The sequence below is a fragment of the Sarcophilus harrisii genome, chromosome 5 (genome assembly GCF_902635505.1).
Source record: "Sarcophilus harrisii chromosome 5, mSarHar1.11, whole genome shotgun sequence".
Lineage (NCBI taxonomy): Eukaryota > Metazoa > Chordata > Mammalia > Dasyuromorphia > Dasyuridae > Sarcophilus > Sarcophilus harrisii.
The window spans coordinates 20,682,129-20,699,774 of NC_045430.1; the positions used below are offsets into that span (position 1 = coordinate 20,682,129).

General features: G+C 37.4%; 1 protein-coding gene across 1 annotated transcript in view; it reads left to right on the forward strand.

Moving 5' to 3' along the window:
- The window catches only part of APPL2 (adaptor protein, phosphotyrosine interacting with PH domain and leucine zipper 2), a 79,590-nt gene that overhangs the window by 45,351 nt on the left and 16,593 nt on the right, over positions 1-17,646 (forward strand). The window contains exons 6-11 of the mRNA XM_003771096.4: positions 100-141; positions 324-382; positions 3,397-3,543; positions 7,737-7,819; positions 11,543-11,701; positions 13,346-13,534. Coding sequence (XP_003771144.1) covers positions 100-141; positions 324-382; positions 3,397-3,543; positions 7,737-7,819; positions 11,543-11,701; positions 13,346-13,534 — 679 coding nt within the window. The remainder of the gene's footprint in view (positions 1-99; positions 142-323; positions 383-3,396; positions 3,544-7,736; positions 7,820-11,542; positions 11,702-13,345; positions 13,535-17,646) is intronic.

Genomic DNA, 17,646 nt, shown 5'->3' on the forward strand with positions numbered 1-17,646 from the left:
GAATTCAGATTCTATGCCTGTAAAGCTAGGGTTGTTTTTTTTATTGTTTTCCCACTGGCCCTTTTCCTTGACTCTGAAATTCTCTCTATCTCTTTTCAGAAGTCAGCACCTTAAAGGATCTCTTTGGACTCGCTAGCAACGGTACGTCTCTTCCTTTTCTTTATTTTTTTATTTTTGGGTTTTTGTTTTTCTTTTTTTCCTTTTCTTCATTCTTAATGAACTATGTAAGACATGGGATGGGTAGGTGGGGAAAGTGAAGCCTTGGGTGTCAGGGAGCAGCTTTAGACTTGTTTTTGATACATTCAATTTCCTTTTATTCCTAGAACATGATTTGTCCATGGCAAAATATAGCCGGCTACCGAAGAAAAAAGAGAATGAAAAGGTACAACAAAACAAAATAAAATCCAACTTTCTCTATTGTTATTTTTTTCTTTTTTTAACTTTAATATAACAACTCCCAAATCAATTGATTTAGAGGAGCTTTTTCTGTTATCTCTATTTCTTTATGGCTGGGGGGAAGTGAAGGGGAACAAGAAAGGGGGTTGAGAATGGTTGTGTTTTATCAGTCTGTGCCATTTCTTCCTGTACAGTGACTTTGTTTTTAGCATTTTTGCCCATTTTTCCTACTTAGGCATTAGACACATTCATTTGGGGTTTTTAAATTTCAAGCCTGAGCCATGATTTAAAAAAAAGAAGAAAAAAGTAGGAGGAAGGATTGACCATATAGTGCTTTGAAGTTCAGATTTTTATCTTTGAGCAAGTTGGCATATTTCTCCATATGCACATACAAGACTCAGTGCTAATAGTAACATTTTAAAATTCAGTTTTTCTGTTTTATTATATGAATTTGACTATCATCAAGAAATAAATATCTTAATACACACAAAAAATGAAAGAAAATTGTATATAAGACCCTGAATTTCTGTCACATACAACTTAGCCTTTTTTTATTTAAGAAGGTAGCAGCAAAATTGCCCTATTTTAATTAATTAATAATAATTATTGTTATTATTTGCTGAGGCAGTTAGGGTTAAGTGACTTGCCCAAGGTCACACAGCTAGGAAATGTTAAATGTCTGAGGCCAGATTTGAACTCAGGTCCTCCCGACTCCAGAGCTTGTGCTCTATCCACTGCACCACCTAGCTTCCCCTAATTAATTTTTTCTATTAATAAGCATTTTTTCTCCTTCCCTCTTCCCTTATCCAAAAAATAAAACAAAACTTTCATAACAATTAATAAAAAGAACAAATTCTCATATTGGCCATATCCAAAAATGCCTATTTTATAGCTTACTTTACATAGCACTTATTGTGTGCCAGACACTGTGCTTTACAAATACTATCTTATTTGATCCTCACCCTGGGAGGTAGGTGCTATTATTATCGGTATTTTACAAATGGAAAAAAAAAAAAACTAAAGCAAACAGATTAAATATTCAGGATTACACAGCAGGTAAGTGTCTGAAGTCAAAGTGAACTGACTCCAAGCTCATCACTCTGTCCATTCTGGTACCATCTAGCTGCCCTTTGGTTTTCTGGAATCATGCCTGATCATTGTATTGATCAGTATTAAGTCTTTCAAAATTGTTTGTCTTGACAATATTGTAATGCACAAATTATTCTCCTGGCTCTGTTCATTTCCTTCCATAATAGCTCATACACCTAGTCCAAGTTTCTTTGAAGTTATCCCTTGTGTCATTTCTTGCGGTGCACAAAGGTATTCCATTACATTTGGATTCCAAAATCCATTCAACCATTCAACAACTAATGGGTAGTCCCTTAGCTTCCAGTTCTTTATCACTACAAATTAAGTTGCTTATTATAAAGATGGTTGTACATATATATTTTTATTCTTTCTTTGTGCTTTTTTGGGGGTATAGACCTACCTAATATTGGTATTCCTGAGTTAAAGAGTAACCACAGTTTAATAAATTTTGGGGAACATTTCAGGATGACTGGACCTATTCATATCCTCACCAACCATGCATCAATGTGCCTGTTTTCCCACAATCCTTCCAATATTTGTCATCTACCTTTAATGTCAATGTTAATTGTTAATGTCAGAGGTTAATTGTGAAAATATTGTAGGTTAAACCAGCGACCTAATATGAATGTTAAACCTATTAAATGGGTGTGAATTGCTTTAATTTGCAACTAATTAGTAATGGTTTGGAGCATTTTTTAAATATGGCTGTAGATAGCTTGAATTTCTGCCCTTAAATACTACCTGTTGATGTTCTTTGACTTTTATCAACTTTTTGAACCAAATCAGATTCTTTTGGCTGCATTCATATTTAGAAACCAGCAGAAAAGAGAGCAAGAAAGACTTCAGGCTATATATATGGTCTATCCCTTTACTTCCAGAAAGAACTGTGTTCAGCTTATTCTAGTGTAATTTTTTAAACAACAAAAATAATAATAATAATCCTTAGAGAAACTCTTCAAACTTCGCCTCCCAGTGACATATTCCAGGGTCCCAGGACAACAAAAGCCAGGGAAAATTGCCAAAATCCCATTGAAATTCCCCAAACCGAAGTTTAGTCTTTTTTGTCCCACTAAACCTAGAAAATAGCCACTATTACTCAGACCTGTTCATGTCTTATACTTTAAAATCATTTTTACTTCCTCCTTCCTCCCTTTTTCCTCTGGGGGCATAATAAATCCACTATATGAGCCTTTCTCATTGGTGCAATTAATTGTTCTCCTTCCCCTGGTATGTGAGGTGGAATTGTGTCCCATTTGGCCTCAGGAGGCAGAACCTTTCCAGGATGCAATGAGGGGAGGTTACAGCAAGCCCAAAATTGGTTCCATGTCGCTTACAGTCATCCAGAAGTAGAATGGATTGACTTGAGAGGCCATAAATTCCCCATCCCTGGAGTTCTTCCAGTAAAGGCTAGATGATCATCTCTCAGGGAGCTATTGGAGAGCTGACTCCTGTTCCTATATGACTCGGGCCAAATGGCCCCCAAAGTCCTTTCCACTTCTGAGAGACACTGTGGAGTGTCTTAAAGCCAAGAACAGAAGTGATCATATTGCTTCCCTTATCAATCAATAAGAACTTATTAATAAGCATCTGCCAGGTACTAAATACTATACTAATGATGAAGAGTTAGCAAGAGAACAGTCCCCTCCTCAATATCACTTTCTATCAGGTTTTACATTCTACCAGGAACAATCAACCTACTGGAGATAATATGACCATAAGCTTGATTATTATTTATCATTTGATACTAATAATTTTCTAATAAATACTTTTGATTAATCATTTTTAATAAATCTTTTAAAAGCTCTTTTAATTAACAAACCCATTTTGAGTCAATATTCCTGAGTCAAAATATTTGAGTCAAAGTCCAGTTTTGGATGGTACCTTCTAAGCTTTCCTATCCCCTTCCACTAGGTGAAATCCGAAGTTGCAAAAGAGGTGGCTGCCGCCCGAAGGAAGCAACATCTCTCATCCCTACAGTATTATTGTGCCCTGAATGCTCTCCAGTACAGGAAGAGGATCGCAATGATGGAGCCCATGTTAGGATATGCCCAAGGACAGGTATACCAGTGCCCCCCATCCAACCTGAAGACAAAGCCAATGTATGTGACATCCTGGTGGGATAGAGAATGGAGAAATGGAAATGCTGGTAAAGGGGGATTGATAAAGGCCAGATGGGACCTGGGAACTACATGGCAGATGGAGGAATAGTGATTATTATGATCAAAAGGAAAATTGGCTTCTTCTTTCAAGTCCACGTGAACCAGCCAAAACTCAAGAACATGATGCAAGAGAAGGAAAAGATATTTAGACCCTTAGTCTAGTCATCTAGTCTAGCCCTCCATTTTACTGATGATGAACCTGAGATTTAGGGGACATGGAATCATGATGTATTGTAAAGAGGACCAAATTTGGGATCACAGGATTTCAGTTTGACTCTTGACTTTGACATTTATGAGTTGCATGACTTTGGAGAAGTCATTTTCATCTCTCTGGGTCTCAGTTTCTTCATCTGTAAAATGAGAAACTGACTTCTCTGACCTCTAAAGTCCCTTTTCAGCTCTAAATCCTATGACAGTAAACTAGGGTGGTAAAGCCAGATGAATTGTTGAGATGGAGGAGCATTAAGGTCATTGAGAAAATATCAACATGTATGAGGAAGTTGCCTCATGTGAAAGTAGGAACTGGGGTGGGAACACGGACTAAGAGTCATGCACTAAACTTCTTGAGGAAGGAAGGAAAATCCCCTGGAGATCAAAGTGGAGTGGGTAGTAAGATTGGATATAGTGAACCTCAGAGGAGGAGAGAGAGATAAGAGGTATTGGTAAAGAAAGAAACTAGAAGTGTTGGATGGATGGTGGGGAGCAGGGAAAGTTCCAACTTTACCTCTAGAACCAATGAGCATCATTGAAAGATGGTGGGGGTACAGGTTGGGGGAATGGCAGATGTTTTAACCAATACTTAAAAGAATGGCCTAGGTTGTAGTGTCATCTGGTAAAAAGTCAAATCTATGAGTGTCAGAATATTGAAGGCACATAAGAAATGGGTCTAAAATTAAAGGAAGTTTGTTAAGTATAGTAAAAAGCATTCCAGAGGGCACAGGGAAAGGGATGGATAGTCAGTTAATCACTGAATGGGGGTGGCCTCAATCAAACTGAGACTTGTTGAAGACCTCATCTTTAAAAAGTCAAGGACTCCCATTGCAAACTGGACCATCTCCAGTCGTCCTGATCGATATCTGGCCACTAGACCCAGATGGCTCTAGAGGGGAAAGTGAGGCAGGTCAACCCTCTCTCACTTAAACTCAATTCACTTACATGTCATGAAGATCTTAGCTTAAAAAGGCCAAGATCTCCCACTGTCTTGAGACCATCTTCAGTCATCCTGATTGATATCTGGCCACTGGACCCAGATGGCTCTGGGAGGGAAAGTGAAGCAGGTGACCTTGCAGAGCCCTCCCTCACTTAAACTCAATTCACTTGCATGTCATGGCATCCCTTTCCTGATATCATGGTCCTCTTCTAGAAGGAAGGACAAAAAACAACAACAAAAATGATGATGAGATAGAATTGAATATGAATAAGAATGAACAGCTCAATTCATAGAGGTTGTTTGGCTCTTCCGTCTTTGGGGATTCAGGGTTATCAGGATCAGGAGAGTCAGAGGGTGTGGAAACTAGCTAACCAGTGGGGAAGGTGTCAAGGCAGAGTATCAATAATACAAATAATATTAGCCAACATTTACATAGCACTTATTACGTGTCAGGTGCAGTGTCTGTAAACAGTTATTATCTCATTTCATCCCCATAATAGCCCGGGAAAGTAGGTGCTGTCCTTATCTTCATTTAACATATGAGAATACTGAGGCAAATAGTTAAATGACTGCTCCAAAGTCATGTAATCGGTAAGTTGTCTGAGACTGGATTTGAATTCAGGGCTTCCTGACTACAGGTCTAATTCTCTACCCCAACTGCACTACGTAGCTATCCATCTATCAGTACTTTGGATGAGCTCTGTTGATGACGATAAGTAATTAGAAGCTTCAAAATCTCAAAATAGCCTTTGACTGGATCATGGCGGTGTCTCCATAGGAGGTCCAGAAACCCATTCCTCCTGTAGTCAGGGTCTAGAGATATTACAAGTTGCAAGTTCCATATTTAAGAATCCATAATGCCTTCTGCAGAGACCAAGAAAACCCATTTTATTTTCCTCATATATTACTCATGATGTGCTAACTCAGGACTTCTTAAAACTTTTTTCTGCTCGCAACTCCTTTTCACGCAAGAAATTTTTACATAACCCTAGATATGTAGGTATAATAAAATAGGTATACAGACCAAACATTTCCTGATAATAAATCATAAAGAAATTTACTTTAAAACAACTCCTTCATACACATTTTTGCCATTCATTAAAGACAAAAGCATATTTGCATGCTAATGAGATAAATGGATGTGCTCATTTATTTTTACATAAAGAATTAAATCTTGGCAGAATATTTGATACTACAAGATACTTTGGAAACCTTTTACCGTTACCATAATTTTCATAACCCCCACATTCCTGACTCCATATGGGGTCGTGATACACGGTTTAAGAAGCTTTGTGCTAATGAACTAAGTGGGCACAATATTCTGCCAAGGAAATTATATTAATAGGAGCCCTCTTTTAACAATATAATATTATAATTATAATATGTAATTAATAATATATGCACTCTTTAAAATAATATGAGCACTCTTTTAACAATATAAACAATAAACACTCTAGAATAAACATTCTAGAGTGATAGAAAACAGGAAGCATGATAAAGAGATAGCACTGAATAATTCGATTATAGTGCTGTACTTTAAAAAAGAATTCCTTCTTTGTTCATCCCATCAGCCCCTTTTAATTAATTCCTGTCAAGGATTGGTTTGTATCCACAGTGCCAGGCATGTAGCAGGCACCCAAATTGAGTTGAGCTTCCCACATCATTGGCCAGTGGGAATGAGCCCACCATCTTGCTGATTCTGTTTACTCTGCCTGCTAATGCAGGAGCAGTTTTAGGGCTAGGTGAGACTTTAGAGGAAATCCCATTCCTTTTATAATGGTAAAACAAAAGGCCCAGAGAGGGCACAAAAAGTGACTTGCCCACAGGTAGTAAGCAACAGGATGGGGAGATTTGAACCCCAAGTCCTCCAAGCCCAACATTCTTCCCACTGCCTTAAATTTGGCCACATTTCTTTCTTTTTTCTTTTCTTTTCTTTCTTTCTTTCTTTTTTCTTTCTTTCTTTCTTTCTTTTTTCTTTCTTTCTTTTTGTCTTTCTTTCTTTCTTTCTTTGCTGAGGCAATTGGGGCTAAGTGACTTGCCCAAGGTCACACAGCTAGGAAGTATTAAGTGTCTGAGACCAGATTTGAACTCAAGTTCTCCTGATTTCAGGGCTGGTGTCCCCTAGCTGCCCCTCTCAGTCACTTTCTAACTAGACAAGTCACTTAATCTCTTTCAGCCTCAGTTTCCTTAGCTATAGAAAATGAGGATTCAATGGGCTCTAAAATCCCTCCATCCCTAAATCTATGATCCCATAGGCTTCTCTTCTCCAGCATCCTTCATTTCTTTTATCACTTTTCATATAAGATCTCAAAGCCTTTCCACCATATTGGTTGCCTTCTCTGAATAAATTCTAGTTTATAATCTACAATGCAGTCGGGAAGATTCATCTCCATCCATTCAAATCCAGCCTCAGACACTTATTAGCTGTATAACCCTAGGCAACTCTTTGTTTGCCTCAGTTTCCTCATCTGTAAAACAAGTTGGAGAAGCAAATGATGAACACTCCAGCATTTTTGCCAAGAAAACCCCAAATTCTGGTCACACAGAATGAGACCAGAATTGAAATGATTGACCAACAATATGCATGGTCTTATAAAAATACAAATAAGACCTTCCACTAATCTGAAAGATAAGCCATAAAGTTACTTTCTGTATTCTTCAGCAATATATTGAATACTCTCAAAATAAGACACAGTCCCTGCCCTTAAAGAGATTTATGTAATGTAGGAAGGGAGACAAGATATCCATGTGAATGACTGTATACAAATTAATATATGGGGAAGATAATGCAATCTATTACTCCAAGAAAGAATGATGGTAGCTTTGGTCCAGGCTTGTTGATTGACTGATGCTAATGATCACAGTTTCCTATCATCCTTATTATTACCTTTTTATCAGATTACCTTTATCATACATAATCTGACCACCCTTATACTTTTCAGATAAACTTTTTTAAGAAAGGAGCCGAGATGTTTTCCAAAAGGATGGACACCTTTTTATCTACCACCAAAGCCATGGTTCAAAGGTAATAAAATCCTGGAATTTGAATTCTTTTTTTTTTTTTTTTTTTGGTAGATTGTTGTGGGAAAGATTGTTGTGTTGCTCTGCTAATGAATCAGCCCCTGGTACATCAGGCTAGAGAACACACACAAGAAAAGAAGGAAAATTTTGGATTTTGTTCACCATCCTCCTGATCAAGATGAGGAACTGGTTTCAGAGTCAGGAATACATTAGTTCCAATACTGACACTTAATTTTGTGTCCCTGGAAAAGTCATTTCACATGTGAATGCTCCAAGCAGCCTGTAAGACTAGTTGTTGCAAAAAAAAAAAATTTTTTTAAAGGTGCCATTATGCATTGATAGAGAATTTCCTCACTTGAGACTTCCCTATCTTAGTAAAATCTGCAGTCCAATACCTCGTGCTGTCTCCTATAAATAATCCAGACAGCAAGAGGAGCATGATTATCTTTATTAACTCTTGTCTTTTCGAAGTTCTGGATAATTTTACATATTTCATCAAATCGATAAAGAAATAAGGACTTGCAGAATCTTTGAATTCCCATATATTATAGACTGTTTTAAAGGGTTATATTATAACTATTATATTATTTTATATATATTATAACTATTTTAAAGGGTTTAAAGGGTTTTAAAGGGTTAAAAGGCTTTTGGAAAACAGCCCCAAGTCTACTTTTTTCCCCCCCATAAAGCTCACCGACCTGTGTCTTGTGTCGGTGTTCAATCTTTCAGATGTATTAAGAATTGCTTTAAGCGCGTATTGGATTTGAAACAGATACAAAGAGAAAGACATTAAAAAGGCTCATTCTTGGACAATTTCTTTGATGGATGCTCCCCTAAAGACAGCTGCCAGAGAGGCAACCGCCCACCTACCACCCCTGGGAAGCCAACCTTTGAGGCTGACTTCGAGCAGATAAAAGAGACTTTGAGTAGCCAGTTAGTTTATTTAACAGACTATGGTCCAGTCTAGCAGGTGTCTACCAAGATTATTTTCCCACTGCAAAATCTGCTTTGATCCCATCTACACTAAAGAAGGGCTGATTATTCCTTCTTCTCTTCTTCCTCTTCTTGCTCCTCCTCCCACCTCATGTTGATGAGCTCTAAGAACATTAGCAGGAGGATTTTTGCTTGCCTCATCATGGTACAGGGGCAATTTCATGCTTTTAATATCTTTTTTTGGTCTTGGTCTAGGGGTAACCCCGGGCTCCTATTATCTTTTGCCTCCTCTTGGTCTCGGGGTAGCCATGGACTCATGCCCGCTGAGTGCCAGCTCTGGCAGTGATGCCCATGCTGGAACGGCTTCAAGTATGGCCCAGTGGAATGCCTGGCATCTGAGAACCAGTCTGGCTAATTTACAAGAGTGAAATCAGGAGGCAGCTAAACTAGGTGGTAGAGTGGATGGAGCGGATCAATAAAAAAAAAAAAATCAATAAAACCTAAATTGTTACAAAGCTTAAACAAGACATAAAAGGCTTTGCCAAACTCAAGACCAGGATTTTCAACCTGGTAGTTGGGTTCTTGGTTATTTTTTTAATGATTTCTTTCATAATCCTAAACATTCTATAATATGATTTTAAAATGTGATTCTGAAAAAGGGACCATTGAATTCACCAGCCTGCCCAAGGGGTCCAAGAGACAAAAAAGGTAAAGGACCCCAGTTTTAAAGTGAAAGGGACTAATCTTGTTACTTCAATGGTGGAGGGAAGTCTCATGTGAGAAAACTCCCTTTACCAGTGCAAGTCTCACAGAATTGCCTATTCTGGCATTGACCATTCATCCCGGATCATTGAGATGTTGAGTGATTTCTCCAGTGCAACTTAGAGACCAGACTTCAACCCAAGACTTCCTAGTTCCAAGAGCAGCTCTTTCTTCACTGTTTTTTTTCCCAGAAGTTCTATATTAATGCTCACTTTAAGCCCTAAATAAGCACTAACTCAGTAGTATTATCAAGAATGGTATTTTGAACTATAAAACCTCTCCAAGACTGTCTACTGAGTCACAGGTTAGCATCCTTGAGAAATGGTTAACAGGTCTCAGAGGGGCCGTCTTATTTTTGCCTTTCTGTTTCCAAGATCTTGTTCAGGTACTTTTATTATGGAATAGCAATGATTGATTTAGAATGAAATTCAAGAGATAACATTAGTATAACACAGAGAGAGAGAGTCTGTCTTAAAATCTGGAAGACCAACATTCCACTTCTGCCTCTGACACTAACTATGGGTCCTTGGATAAGCAATTCTTTCTGGGCCTCAGTTTCCCCTTCTGTAAAACAAAGGAATTGGACTTAGTCTTGAAGGCCCTTTCTAGCTCTAACTATATCATTCTTGGATGTGATTACTACTTGGGTAATTTTGGACACATCACTTCCCTTGGAGCATCAGTTTTCTGAGTCATAAAATAAAAGGATTAGATTCATCCTCTTTGGCTCCTTCTCACCCTAAATATATTATCCTTCTAACTCTAAATCTATCACCCCATCTTCCTATAAGTTGGCTGAATGAATGAGGCTTAAAAGAAAAGAATAAATCCTAAGGAAACAAGCACTTAACTTATAGCACAAACGCTAGGCATGAGGGTGGAGATCATGGAAAATGAAACCACAAAATTATTGGAGCTTATGAAAGCCTTTAATCTTTTCCGAAATTGCCTCCACTGATTTTCCCAGGGGTCAGCACCAAAGAACTTTGTGGGTCTAGCTATCTGTTTCCCCAGAGAGCTGTTCCTATAACCTGGGAATTTTAGTGAAAGATAAAATTTCCTACTTGTCCAGTTTTGAGCCACCTCCCTGTCTTTTTTTATTCCAGTTGCCTTATATTCCTATTATTTAACTTTTCTCTATAAAAGTCATACAATCACAGATACAGAACTGGAAGAAATATTCGAGACTGTTGAGTCTTGGATTCAGATGTCTAGACTTAGCAGATAAGGGAACTGAAGCCAAAAATGCCTAGGGTCACAGAATTCTAACTTACAAATGCTGATTCCAAACCACAAAATTCAATCTTTATCTTTGCTTTTCTAGTGTTCAGCACACAATAGGGGTGTAATTAATGCTTGTTAGCATGATTCCAGAAAATTGAAGTGATGTGCCCAGGATCACAGGATTCTAACCCAAGAACTCTGATTCCAAACTCCAAAATTCAATCAATTTTTATCTTTGCTTTCCTAATGCTCAGCACACAGTAGGTGCTTAATAAATGCTTGTAAGCATGATTCCAGAAAATTGAAGTGACGTGTTCATGATCACAGGATTCTAACCCAAGAACTCTGACTCTAAACCCCAAAATTCGATTTTTACCTTTGCTTTCCTAATGTTCAGCACATAGTAAGTGCTTAATAAATGCTTGTTAGCATGATTCCAGAGAGCTGATGATGAAGCATGCCGGACATCTTGTGGCCAAAAGTTAATAGTCTGAAGATACAGACTGAGACATGGATTTTTGGATATGACTGATGTGGGGATTTGACAAAACAAATTTGTTATCGGAATTTTATTTTCCTTTTTTTTTCCCTTCTTGATTGGGTGAGGGCAGGGAGAAAAAGAAGGAAGTAGAAGGGAGAGAAAATAAATGCTTGTTAAAAACTAAAATTTAATAAATTAATTTTTTAAAATGTTTCTTGATTGATTGCCCTGGATGTTGGAAATATGAAAGCAGAGGTGAAGGAAATCCTTCCCTCCTAAAATTTGTGTTTGCACTCCAAGGGTGATATTCTAACCTTCTGTCTTAAGCATACAGGAGGAATCGGAGGCCGAGGTCGAAAAGATGCGGCTGGCCCAGCAGGAGCTGCTCTCTGTGGATGAATCCGTCTACACCCCAGATTTCGATGTCGCTGCACCAGTCATCAACAGGAACCTCATCCAGAAGGCTGGTTACCTCAATCTCAGAAAGTAAGGAGATAATGTGACCTTCCCTCCCCCTTCCCCTTATCTTTTTAAGAAAGCTTCCTTCTCCACAAGCCTCAGTACCCACAAGATCATTGGAGGTGGACACTGAGGAGAGCACGCCCAGTGCAGACTTATCTATGTTATTGTGAGAGATGCTCAGGACCTCCCTTTGTAAATGGCCTGACCTCGCCTTGCCATAACCACCAACTCCATCACCTAGCAAGGGTTTAACTCACCTCATTTGGATCAGTGTATTTCAGTCTTAGAGATAGAAACAATCAGAGGCTACCTGGGTCCAACCTCCTGATTTTATAGAGGGAAACTGAGTGCTAAGGAAAAATGGCTTAGGATCACAGGTTTAGAAGCTGGAAGGGACATGAAAGGTCATTTAATCGATCCTATGATTTTGCAGAAGGAGAAACTGAGGCCCAGAGAGGTTAATGGACTTGGCCAACATCATACTGGTAGTAAGAGGCAGGAATGAGATTTCAGTTCTATTCTTAGATCTCCAGCTCTTGAGGGAAGACAAAGGTGCTGGATTTTAGAGCAAGGCAGGGAAAGTGAACGCAATGATTTTTTTTTTTTAACTTTTCAATTCCAATTACATGTTAAGATAGTTTTCAGCATTCATTTTTTGTAAGATTTTGAGTTCCAAATTTTTCTCTTCTTCCCCAAGAGAGCAAGAAATCTGATCCAGGTTATATATGTACATTCATTTTAAGCATATTTCCATATTACTCACATTGTGAAAGAAAAATCAGAACAAAGTGAAAAATCCGTGAGAAAAAAAAGCAAACAAAAAAGGTGAAAATAGTATGCTTTGATCTGCATCAGATAGTCCTTTCTCTGCATGTGGATGACATTTTCCATCCCAAGCCTATTAGAATCATTTTGGATGATCTCTTTGATGAGAAGAGCTAAGTTTATCACAGTTGATCATCGCATAATCCAAGCACATTGATTATTAATGGGATATTAAAATAGGGTATCCTTACAGATCAGTATGGGAAAGTATGAGATGGCAAAAGATAAGATGGATTTGGAGTTGGATTCAAATTGATTCAATATTCTACCAATCAATTTTTAAAAGAAAAAAGCAATCAAGAAGTATTTTTTTGGGGGGGGGGAAGGCAATTGGGAGTAAGTGATTTAACCTAAAGTCGTGTAATTAATAAATGTTAAGTGTTTGAGGTTGGATTTGAACTCAAGTCCTCCTGAACCCAGGAGGCCTTCAGGGATCTGGTCCCAGATTGAGACCCCCTGGTTTAGAACCACTGGCCATTTCATTCCCTATCTCTAAATGATTTCACATGGTCCCACTGTGCACCGGAAGCTGCAGAATAAATACTACCTGATTTTATTAGTTTAACACTGTAAATTAAAGGTCACAGGGTCTTTTGAGGAGAGAGATTTTTTGCTTCTGTGTCTTTCTACCCTTAGCACCCAGCACAGTGCCAGGCATTTAGTAGGTGCTTAATAAATACTAGATTGCTTTTTAAAAATTGATAATTCTATCAATTCTATCTGAACTTAGAATGTTGAAATCCTCCTTCTGATATTTACTAGAACTGTTATAAATGTCTGTGCTCGGAAGCATCTTCATTTCTGTTACCCAAAGGTCTTTTTGAAACTGGTTATTTCCTGCAGCAAAACTGGATTGGTCACCACCACGTGGGAGAGGCTCTACTTCTTCACTCAAGGTGGGAACCTCATGTGTCAGCCTCGGGGAGCTGTGGCTGGAGGTTTGATCCAGGACCTGGACAACTGCTCGGTGATGGCCGTGGACTGTGAGGATCGGCGCTACTGTTTCCAGATCACGACTCCGACAGGAAAAGCGTATGGCACAGGGCTTCGTGGGACAGGGCGGTGTTGGGAGTCTATTGGCGATTTCCCAGAGGCTTGGCAGATCCACACACAAAGCTTCTGTCCATTCCCCTCCCTGGGAAGGGCCTCGTGCGGCTCTCCTTGACCGCTGACTATTGTTGTCCTTGGGGGAAAGTCCTTATTATATTGCTCTAAGCAAACAAATATGATCCAGATGGTAGCCTCCTTTAAGGAGGCTATTTAAGGAAGACTTTGCTCCTGCTCACAAAAGAAATATCATGTGATTTGTCTCTGTATGTGTACACATCTCATATATCTGTGTCCATAGTATATATGTTTGTGTATATATATATATGTGTGTGTGTGTGTGTGTGTGTTTGTATTTAAATATATATAGCTGTATGCATATGTGTGTATATATACTATAAATACATTTATCATATATATTAATTATGTATTTATACATACTGCAATATACACTATATATATTGTATTTATATATACTGCAGTATATACTATATATATGTATAATGCAGTATTTACTATGTATACATTGTGTACTATATATAGACACATGCATTATATATATACAATACTGCAATATATACTATGTATATATATGTACACTGTATATACTATGTATATACTATATATATGTGTGTATGTATATATATATACTGTGTATATTATATATACACACACTGCAATGTGCACTATATATACTGTATATACTATATATATATATATACACTAAAATATTCACTATATATACACACTGTATACACTACATTTATATACATTGCAATACACACTATTATATATATATATATACTGCATATACTATATATACATACACATGTGCACACTGTAATATATATTAAGTACATATATAAATATACACATACACACACACATACACTGCAATATATACTATATATATATATATATACTGTATGTACTATATATAAACACTGCAATATACACACACACACTGCAGGAAACACTATATATATATTCATACTACAATATATACTATGTATGTGTATATACATACATGTGTATGTATACATAGTATATGTGTATATACTATATGCATGCACACTGTAATATACACTATATATAAACACACACTGCAATATATACATATGGTATATACTATATACATACACACTACAATAGATATTATGTGTGTGTGTGTATATAAAATATATGTCTGCACTACAATATACACTACTGCATACAGTACATCCACACTATGTATACATCATTTATATGGGTGCATCTATATACATATATAAATGTATTTATCTATGTTTGGACTAGGACTAGGACTAGATTGGTACAGTAAACTCCCAGGGAGAAATGTTTCTTCACCAATGCAGATCATGACATTTTTTGCAAATTGTATTCTTAGAAGGCTGCCTAGAGTGTTAAGTTATAAAGTGAATTGGTCAGGGTTACACAGCCAGGATATATTCCCGACTCTAAAACCAGTTGTCTACCTATCATATCAGACTGCCTTTTGTGCTTGCATTTACAAAGTAGTAAAAATGACTTAAAATGGGAAAATAATTATTTTGTTGGCCAAGAGCTTAAATTTTTTCTCATGGTCTACACTAGAGGTGTCAAACTCACTGCTGGATAGAGAAACTGAATTAAATGAAAATGTAATGGGGAGATGTTTTACAAATTTAACAAAAATACAATGCAATTTAGATGTAAATTTGTGATTTTCTAAGTCAATTACAAATTAACATCTAAATTGCATTGTAATTTTGTTCTTCTTAAATTTTTTCCACTCACGACTCTTTTTCACCTGTGAAATTTTTACATGACCCCAGTTATACAGATAAATAAAATAGGTATACAAATTAAACCTTTACTGATAATAAATAATAATTTCCCAACCTCTGTATTCAGTTATGTGACCCCATATAGGGTTGCAGTCTACAGTGTAAGAAGCTTTGGGGTGAGCACCTGTAGTCAGGAGGACCTAAGTTCAAATCCAGCTCACACACAAACTAGTTGTCTGACCCTGGGCAAGTCACTGTACCCTAACTGCCTCAGTTTTCTCATTTATGAAATGAAGAAGAAAATGGAAAACCAGTCCAGTACCTCTGCCAGTAAAATTCCAATAGAGTCACAAGGAGTCAGACGTGACTGAAAAATTACTGAACAAGTTATCAATTTATGATTGTCAAGAGTCCTTGATTCATTTCTATTTGAATTTGATCTTGGTCTAGCCTTGTATCTTTCTGGTGCACAGAGCAGCATAACTTGTTCAGTAATTTTTCAGTCACGTCTATCATTATGAAGACCAGTAATAATTATTTTGCACCTCAGTTTTCTCATCTGCATATGGAGACAATAATAATTATAGCTCTTTCCTCACAGGCTCAGTCTCAAATAAGATAATGCAGGTAAAGTGCTCTGGAGCTCTCAAAGCATTATAGAAATATCAACCATTTGATTATGGATAATAATAATAAATTAATCTCAGTCTCTTCATCTATAAAATAGGAATAATAAGACGAACTGATAGCTTGTTGTGAGATAATCTGTATAAAGTCCTGGGCAGACTGAAATTGAATCTGAACTATTTATTAATTAGTTATTGAATAATTATTGAAAGTTTATTAAGAAATGGAAGCATAGGACTGCTGTTATTCAGTCATATCTGACTCTTCATTAACCCCTTTTGGAGTTTTCTTGGCATTTCCTTCTCCAGCTCATTTTACAGATGAGGAAACTGAGGCAAACAGAGTTAAGTGACTTGATCAGAGTGACACAGCTAATAAGTGTCTGGGTTCGGATTTGAACTCAATCCTGACTTCAGGCCTGCAGCACCCCACAGCACCAATCTTTTTTTTTTTTTTTTTAATAGCCTTTTATTTACAGGATATATGAATGGGTAACTTTACAGCATTAACAATTGCCAAACCTCTTGTTCCAATTTTTCACCTCTTACCCCCCCACCCCCTCCCCTAGATGGCAGGATGACCAGTAGATGTTAAATATATTAAAATATAAATTAGATACACAATAAGTATACATGACCAAACCGTTATTTTGCTGTACAAAAAGAATCAGACTCTGAAATATTGTACAATTAGCTTGTGAAGGAAATCAAAATGCAGGTGGGCATAAATATAGGGATTGGGAATTCAATGTAATGGTTTTTAGTCATCTCCCAGAGTTCTTTTTCTGGGCATAGCTGGTTCAGTTCATTACTGCTCCACTGGAAATGATTTGGTTGATCTCGTTGCTGAGGATGGCCAGGTCCATCAGAACTGGTCATCATATAGTATTGTTGTTGAAGTATATAATGATCTCCTGGTCCTGCTTATTTCACTCAGCATCAGTTCATGTCGGTCTCTCCAGGCCTTTCTGAAATCATCCTGTTGGTCATTTCTTACAGAACAGTAATATTCCATAATATTCATATACCACAATTTATTCAGCCATTCTCCAACTGATGGACATCCATTCAGTTTCCAGTTTTTAGCCACTACAAAAAGGGACACAGCACCAATCTTAATCTTACTTTCCTCATCTTTGAAATGAGGATTATAGTGTTTGTGATACTAATCTGTTCGAGGTGTTTCATAGTCTTTTCTAGACATTATAGCACCCTCTGGACGTCAGCTGCTGTATTACTGCCATTATCATCAGGTTTCCAAAGCTCCCTAGCTATTTTAAAGGGCTTCTCCAGGGTGCTCATTATTGTTACATTATTGTCCCAGGGGGCCCAAAAGAGGAAACACATTTAAATTAGGATGCCTTGCAAATGAAACAGCAAGTTATTCCCCAGCTAACGCCGATCTCCAATAGTAAATCTAATTTCCTCATTGGCCCCCTCCCTTCCTTCTCTATTTTCACCTTTTAATTAAATTAAGGTATCTTAACCTGAGGCCTATGTATGGATTTTAAGGAGGCCCTCAACTTGATTGGGGAAAAATGTCATTTTTATTTTCATTAATCTCTAACTGAAATTAAGCATGGGCTTCACTTACTAGTTGTGTGCCATTGGTTCTTTATCTATAAAAATGAGAATAATCACAGTGTTGTTATGGTCCCCACTTTACAGATGAGGAAACTGAGGCAAACGAGTCCCAAAGTTACAT